Source organism: Cyclospora cayetanensis, unplaced genomic scaffold (assembly GCF_002999335.1).
Source record: "Cyclospora cayetanensis isolate NF1_C8 unplaced genomic scaffold, CcayRef3 CcayRef3_contig_43, whole genome shotgun sequence".
In the NCBI taxonomy this organism is placed as follows: domain Eukaryota; phylum Apicomplexa; class Conoidasida; order Eucoccidiorida; family Eimeriidae; genus Cyclospora; species Cyclospora cayetanensis.
This window is the reverse complement of record NW_020312403.1, coordinates 79410-86750: the sequence shown is the minus strand read 5'-3', so window position 1 is coordinate 86750 and position 7341 is coordinate 79410. Positions and strand designations below refer to the sequence as shown.

Sequence of the window (7341 nt, the reverse complement as noted above, 5' to 3'; positions counted from 1 at the left end):
ATCACACCCTGACCTCTGGCTATGGCGTTCCAGTAGATCCCTACCTCCTTACACGCCAGCACGTAACTCTGATGTTGGGAAGGTAGCGGAGCCTCAGAAGCGAGCTAGAGCCCCTAGGAGGCCGCTGTGGATCTACGGCGCATGGCCGCTTTGCTCTGAATAGCAGGCTGCTCCTGCAGCGCTCATTTTTAGCCAAGGCTCCTTCCTAATATATATATATGTGCTCGCGGGAAGCGGGAGTCGGGGCAGTTGAGGGAGTGCACGAGTTTCTAGGCAGCAGCTGAAAAGCTCACCGGAGTGCCTCCTCCCTTGAATCCCCCCAAGCGGTTCGATTTGTCGGCAGTCGTAGACGGCCCCTGGGCGGTAACCCCCGGTCTGTTCACAATCCGTTCCCCTGCCACGCGCAAAAGCACTCCGCTTGTACCTGCTTCACGACGCAGATCTAAAGCGCAGCCTTGACTCCATCTAAATGGCCTACGCCAAACCGCCATGCCCTGCCTCCTGCCTCACCGCATGTGCGCTAGAGCCGCTAAACATCGAGACCCTCCCTGCCCACCAAACAACTACCTCCTCACTCGCGGGGGTGCTGGCCACCAGACAGAGGAGTGTAAGAGGCCGGAGAGACGCGCAGACAGACCACACCCACTCAAGGCGATTCTCATGCTCACCGTTCTCAGAAGCACTGCTCAGGAATCGCGGGGATGATAGACCTTCTCGGAGGCCCCCAGATTGCTGGCGTCGCATGCGGCACGCGGACACCCGCGCCGCTGGCGTGAAAGGCAACAGCAGACTCTGCACGGGCCGTAGACAGGGATAGCCACGCAAGTACCATTTGGTGTGCGCCCTTGAGCGATGAAAAGGAGGGATGCAGACTGCCGGGAAAGGCACCTCTAGAAGCGCTTTAAAAGCTTTTCGGAGGCCACAGGGAAAGAGACACGAGACACGCAAGGGAGGCAGAGAAGCGCAAAATCGGTCTCTAAAGACGGACCTGACGCAGCAAGGCGTTTTCCTTGTCGACACGGGCATTGGCTCTCCGCAACATTTCGTTGGCCTCTTCAACCTCCTGCAGCTTTGCAGTGTAGAGGCACCGTGGGGAGGGGGCGGCAGAGGCCGCCTCTGTCGTACCCGGTGAGAGGGAGGGAGGCGGGATTGTTGGAGAAGGCGATAACCTCAGCTCCCTAGAGGTGCCCATATCCCGGGCTTCTACTGCTCCGGCAGCAGCGCTCGTCTCGTCAAGTTCTGTCTCCCTTGCTTCAATCCACGGCGCTTCGGGCAGTTCCCTCCCGCATCGCCCTCCACCTTGAGGCTCTTCTAGGCGAGCTTCCCTTGCGAAGGCCGCATCTTCCCCCCATTCCTTGCCGGTGCGTCCCTCAGGGGAGTCTCCACTGCAGCGGAAGGGCAGCACACACAAAAGCGGCCAAGCCTCAGTACCCCGAAGCGTCGCGCTCATCCCCCGTCTGAACGCGCTCGAATATGGCTGCCTACAGCCCTCTCTAACCAGATGCTCTCCTACAAACTGCATTCGCCTTACAGGTGGTGGAAAGCAGACGTTCGCTCTTCACGCAAGCAGGTCCTTGCAGCCTCCGTCCGAAGACCCCCCGGAGGAGAAGGGCAACAGGCCGCAGCCGCCGAAGCTGTGAGGCTGCGCTGGTGCGCAGCTTTCCCTGTACCTGCCATGACTCCTTCTTCTGCGCTTCTCACCTGGACAGGCTGTTGCGCAGCAGAACAGCCGGATCGCGCTTCCCGTGCAAACGCCGCCTCAGGAGAGCTGTCCTCCTGGCTGCCTCGCCTCTGTGCTCTGTCAGCGCACTCTGCGTGAACGGCGGCGCCTTCGGGGCATGCAAAATACCACTGCTGCGAGCCTCGACAGCTGGAGTCTCTGTCCTTCTCGCCTGGGCTCGACTGGTAGAAGGCCTTCCGCGCATGGCAAGGATTTGGGGGACCTGTCTCGGAGGCACCGACAGCCCCTGTCGTGGCCTCAGGATCTAGTGCCTCGAAGGCAGCCTCCTGGAGCAGCGTGCTGCTGTCGCTCGGAAGTCGTGCACTGCTGAGAGTTCCCGGCGCTTCATCCTCCCCGCAGCTCTTGTGAGGTTGATGTGCGTCTGAACTCGCCGGCCCTGCTGGGGACCCCTCTGTGTTGCTGCCTCTGCTGCTGAAGCTCGCTGTTCGTTGTCTAGGAGGCACCGCTGGTATCCTCTCCGCGCCGTCCATTAAGGGGCGAATGCCCCCACTCGCACCCTGATCTGCGCCTTGCAGCTGGCTGGCTAGCCATTTCCTGCGTGCTTCAGCTGCGCTTTTTCTAATTTCGTGAAGGCTCTTCCGCAGGGCCTCGTGCTGCGCAGCGAGCCGTGCCTGCTGGCCTACCATGGCCTCCCTCTCCAACTGAGCGAGTCTCTCCGCCTCTACACAGTCTCTCAAGCGACCCTCTGCCGCCTCCTTCTGCAGCCTCAGCTGCTTGTTTTCCCCTTGAAGCCGCTCTACTGTCTCCTCCAGATCCTTCCTCGCTACGTCCAACACGTGACGGGTCGCCTGGAGCTCGTGTTGCAGCGCCACTCTGGCGGCATTAGCTGCAGCGACCTCCTCTGCGCAGTGCGATCGCAAGCCGTCCAGTTCCCGCCTCAGAGACTCCTTATCGCGCTGAAGCTGGCTCATCTCTTGAGATTTCTTCTCGAGATGCTCTTTCAGCGTCTCCAGAGCTGCACTGCCTTCTTCCTCCCTCCGTTCTGCCAGCTTCCCGTTAACGGCCTGAAGAAAAGATACCTCGTTGCGGAGGGACTCCCCCTGGAGCTCTGCCTGCCGCCGCGCTTCTTTGCATGCAGCCAATTCCTCCTTCAGCCCCTCTAGCTCTCGTACATAGGCAGGCCCTTCCCGCTCCCCCTTTTGCAGGATAGCCTCGATCTCCTCTAGACACCGCCGAGCTGGCGAGATTTGCGGCTGCCCCTCCGCTTCCCCTCCCGCTTCTGCCGTTAGCCCTCCCCTAGTGAGCTCCATGTCGCGCCAGTGTCTGAGGGCCTGTAACACGCGCGCAGGAAGAAGCGCTGCGCTTCGGGCTTTAGCCAATTCCTCGTCTCGCAGCCGTAGTTCTTCCCTAAGATCGGACAGCTCCGCAGACATCCGCGCGTTCCTTTTCATCTCCGCCGCCAAGTCGGCTGCATCCGCCTCCCGACTGCTGCTTCCTAATTTGGCCTCCTGAGCCAGACAGCCATCTACAGGGTGAGGGCCTTTCTTAGGACCTCCTCCGAAGGGCACTGCACTGGCCTGCGGTTTCGTGGGCTTGAGAATAGCTTTTGTCGTTGACTTCAGACGTGCAGATGGAGAAGACATCACAGGAGAGGTGGCGAGAACCGCCGACCTGGAGCCTGTCCCCCTCTTTAGTGGGACCCCCTCAGCTAGGCCTTCTGTTTCACTAACTCCGGCTGGTCGCAAAAGTCTAGCGCCAGCAGCAGCACACGGCGTTGGATGTGCTGCTTTGTCTGGACTGGCTAAGTCTCCCTTGTAAAGCAGCCGCGCAGGCGGCCCCCTAGGGAGCAGAGCAGCTGAGGAAGCTGCGCTACGGGCGAACTGAAAGAGGCCTCCCGCATACGCTGCAGCGTCAAGTCTGCTCTCAGCCTCCTCTTGAGACCTCATCCGGTTCCTAGTTCTTTCTATGGACCCTAAGAGACTCGCAAGGTCTGAGTCCGTCTGATTATCACTTTCCGTGCTGCCTGTGGCCCCTCCCCTCCTTTTCGCCTCCTTTTGACTTAGTGGAGACTCCACAGGGGACGCACGCGCGAAGAACCCCCAACTCTTTTTTCTAAGGCTCTTGCGCCCTCGCAGAACCTCATGCTCTAGGCGTTCTGCATTCCAGTCTTTTCGCCTGCAAACACCAAGGCCAAAGACAGACGGGCGTGGACCTTCTCACATGCATATATATAAATTTATACAACCAGAGATATCAAGAAAACAGTTACCACCTGGTTTATGCAAAAAGCGTGCAGGCTGCCGCCGAGAAAGCATGGGAAGAATTAGTTTAAGCCCCTTAGCCAAACGTCTGGTAGGAGCATTACTCTTAGGGCCGGGGAATAGATAGTCCGCCACTTTTCTGCGCCTTACTGGAGGCTCGAGGAAGCTGATTCGTGCTCAGGAGAGTGATACTTGTCGGTCTCTGTGCTGCAAGGCCACTGCCGAGTCTGGTGGCTGCATGCGGCAGCTTTCCAATCGAAAGTGTTTTCCGCTGGCTCCAAATCAGTGCAGAAGCTCATGCAGCAGGGGCTGGTTTTAGATGAAGAGCCAGAGCTGATGGACTCCGGAGTTGCTTTCGCTGCCCTGGCCGCTGCTGGAGTGGCGCTGAAAACCGAATGAGCTTCAGGCCCATCGATCGCGGCGAGCTCGCGACTAAGATCTACGTAAATCTCTCCCTCTCCATCTTCAAGAGGACTTTTCAGCTCTGGAGAAAAGTCAGAGCACTTTGGGCTTTCCGCCCCTCGCCCTGCATCTAGATGATCAGATGAAGAGCCTTCAAGTTCGAAGGACGCCATTCCCGCTTCATGGCGTACCCCAGAAGAAAAGAAGAGCTCGGAGGAAGCTAACGGCGTATTGGCTTGCATTTGGGGAGTGAGGCACCTCATCTCCTCCGATTGGAAAACCAAGGCGCGTGCTGTACAGTTGCCCGCTGCAAGCCACAGGCCTCAGAGTTCCTAGTCCCAGTACCACGGGAAGGGAAACGGCCGCCCAGCTAGTCAGCTGCTGCCTTTGGATTTAGTCTTCCAGGATTTAGAATTTCATCCTTACGTAAGCACGGCACCCTAGGGCCCAAAAGTTTGTACCTGCTCAGGTGTGGGCTAGTCACGGAACACTGCGGAGAGAGCCAAATTATTCATTGGCAGCGTCTGGTAGCCAAAAAAACAATTATTTTCAATGTTTTAGAGCTGTTGGTCGGAGCTGGACGCAGCACCTGTGGCGTAAGCACACAAAGGGGCAGACAGGAGACACAGCGCCACAGGGAAAGAGACAGCGACACCGAAGAGCCAACGTACAGCGGCGCCTCGAGGCACCCAAAGACCTTTCCAAAATTTAGTGTATTCCAAAAGAAATCTGCCGTCTGTCTTCTTCCAGAAGACGCTTCTTCTCAGTCAGCGAAACAGTGAGTGCTGCGCTGGCGACGGACGACTACGGGCACAGAACCACTGGCAAGTAAGTGCCGACATGCCATGACAAACAAGACACAGTATTTTCAATGAATTGAGCTAGTTCAAGCAGTGGGAAAGGGGAAAACTATGCAAGATACAACAAGACCGCTGCTGCGGATTCAGTGATGGCCGATGCTAGAACCACTCAGTCTTCAGCGTAAGGGCAGACAATCTTCTTCTTCGTCTTTTGATTGGGTTCATCTTAAAAATATGTGTAAAATCTGCATTGTTTACATGTAAGTCCAAGGGCCTCGAGAAGGAATGAAATGAAACAGATACAGCAACTTGCATCAAAGACTCCGGCCCCGCACGGGTGTAGGGGTGTCGTGCGCACGCTACTGTGCAAAAGTCAATGGAAACATACAGAAGAAACAATACTTCTATATCTAAAGACTCCTTCTAACCCTTTATATGCATCATATGCTTTATATAGTGAAATACACGCCATAATAGCTGTAGCAATTCCCCAAAATGCTCACACATGTCGGCTCCTAAAGCCCGTCAAGCAGTGTAAAGATCCATGAACAGCGCATTAACTATGGCTTATGCTTCAGTTAAATATCATGTGTTTATCTCTTCGACCACACCGTAGCGTATCTCGAGTACCTCAATACCTCCAGTTAGGATTTAAACTTCCGAGTTCCGAAGAGCGCCTACAAACAAAAAGCAGGGTCCCAAGTGTGCAAATCGTGAACCATCGTCAGTACATTGTTGGCAAATAAATTGTTTATAGTGCTTGAGTGTATTGAAAGCCTCTCTCGCAAGTGTAAGAGGCTTTGAGCTAGCGAAACCCCCGCATGACGGAAAAGCAACCGAGTAAAGCACTACACGTTCCTAGCCTTCTACCATGGCATCCTCAGAACCAAAATGTCCGGATGCTCCAAACATATCTTTTTCGGCAAAGGGTTGATGGGCACACTGCACTCGGACAGGTTGCAGCTCCCTTCCCCCTTCTCAAACCGGGTCGCGTAGAAGCGCTATATGAGAGTGTCCGCAGGGAGGCACAAAACTCGAAATTCTCTACAAATGTGATAGATAGTAACAACTTTTTTTCAAAAAGTGTCTCTATTTTTACCCACGTCTCTCAGCTAGAAAGAGACATGTACGAATGTGCCCGTAGCTCTACCATCCAAGCACTCTAAGGATTTACACCGGGTTGTGCATGGAATCAAGAGCTCAGCCACATAGCATTTTTCTTCCTGAATAGGTTCAAAGCACTCTGTAATAGATGAAATACCAAGGAGTCCATTTTTTTAAAATTTATAATTGCATTGTGCTTGACGGATTCCAGAATGTTTGAGCATATAAAAACTGGCAACGTCTTCCTTCGTGCATTTCAATAAGCACACTGTCGGGCTCCTTACCTGCTCACCGAGCACAAAAGCGTGGACGACACCGGAAAATCTCCCTCTCTAGCACTACTCCAGGTGGGCAGCTACGCGACTACAGTGCACTATGAGAAAAGTACATGGGTGCGCGGCGGAAGCGAAACCAACGGAAGCAGAAAACACCCAAGAGCCAATAAAAGGCGAGGGGCCAAACCAGCACGAACGCGGCGACGCGATGGCTTGCTGTTGTCGGAGAGTTGAAATTTGTGAGCCTTCTGCTACGATAAGCCAGAGAAGAACTGAAATGTGAAGGAGGAATCAAATCCCATGCGAGTTTAGCAGTGCCCCCACGCTTTAATACGGCAGTTTCTGCAAACAAACACAGCAGATGCATGCAGCATAGTCGACTCTAAAACCCCAAAAGAACCATTAGCAAAACCCCAGGAACAATATACCCCAAAGTGGCTGCGCATGAATCTGAGTGCAGAGAACACCTCAAATACAATAGGTGGTAAGTTTGCAAGCAATATTCATAGGTGAAGGTAAATGTTTCATGCAGAGCATGCCTTAGAAGAATACAGTTACCGACAAACGAGGGGAATGCAGTTCATGGCTACTAGCGTTGTGTCACAATTCGCAGCCGCCACCGATACGAAACCCACAACTATTCGTGCATCGCAACTGAGGTTGACGTTCCCCACTTCATTTCACTGTAATGTCCCGTCTGGTGTGAACCTGGCGCTCACTTTTTTAGATATTCCAGTACTTCCATATGCCTCTGCAGATCGTCCCTCAGTCCGGTTGACTATTCTGCGTAGCGAAGTCCGCCATTAAATCAAGCAGGC

General features: G+C 54.6%; 1 protein-coding gene across 1 annotated transcript; it reads right to left on the bottom strand.

The window, feature by feature from the left end:
* Window positions 1-1527: 1527 nt before the first annotated feature.
* On the bottom strand, window positions 1528-4586 carry LOC34619434. Its single transcript, XM_026334477.1, has 2 exons — window positions 4100-4586; window positions 1528-3893 (listed from the first exon to the last, which is right to left on the bottom strand). Exons 1-2 carry the CDS (start codon window positions 4584-4586, stop codon window positions 1528-1530), a joined length of 2853 nt encoding a protein of 950 aa, XP_026190262.1.
* Window positions 4587-7341: the final 2755 nt, after the last annotated feature.

Excerpts from the sequence above, each read along its gene's own strand:
- LOC34619434 (XM_026334477.1), bottom strand. The coding sequence starts at position 4,586 with ATGCAAGCCAATACGCCGTTAGCTTCCTCCGAGCTCTTCTTTTCTTCT. Across the intron at positions 3,894-4,099 it reads GCACGAATCAGCTTCCTCGA|GTCCACGCCCGTCTGTCTTT; the intron begins GCCTCCAGTAAG and ends GCATGTGAGAAG.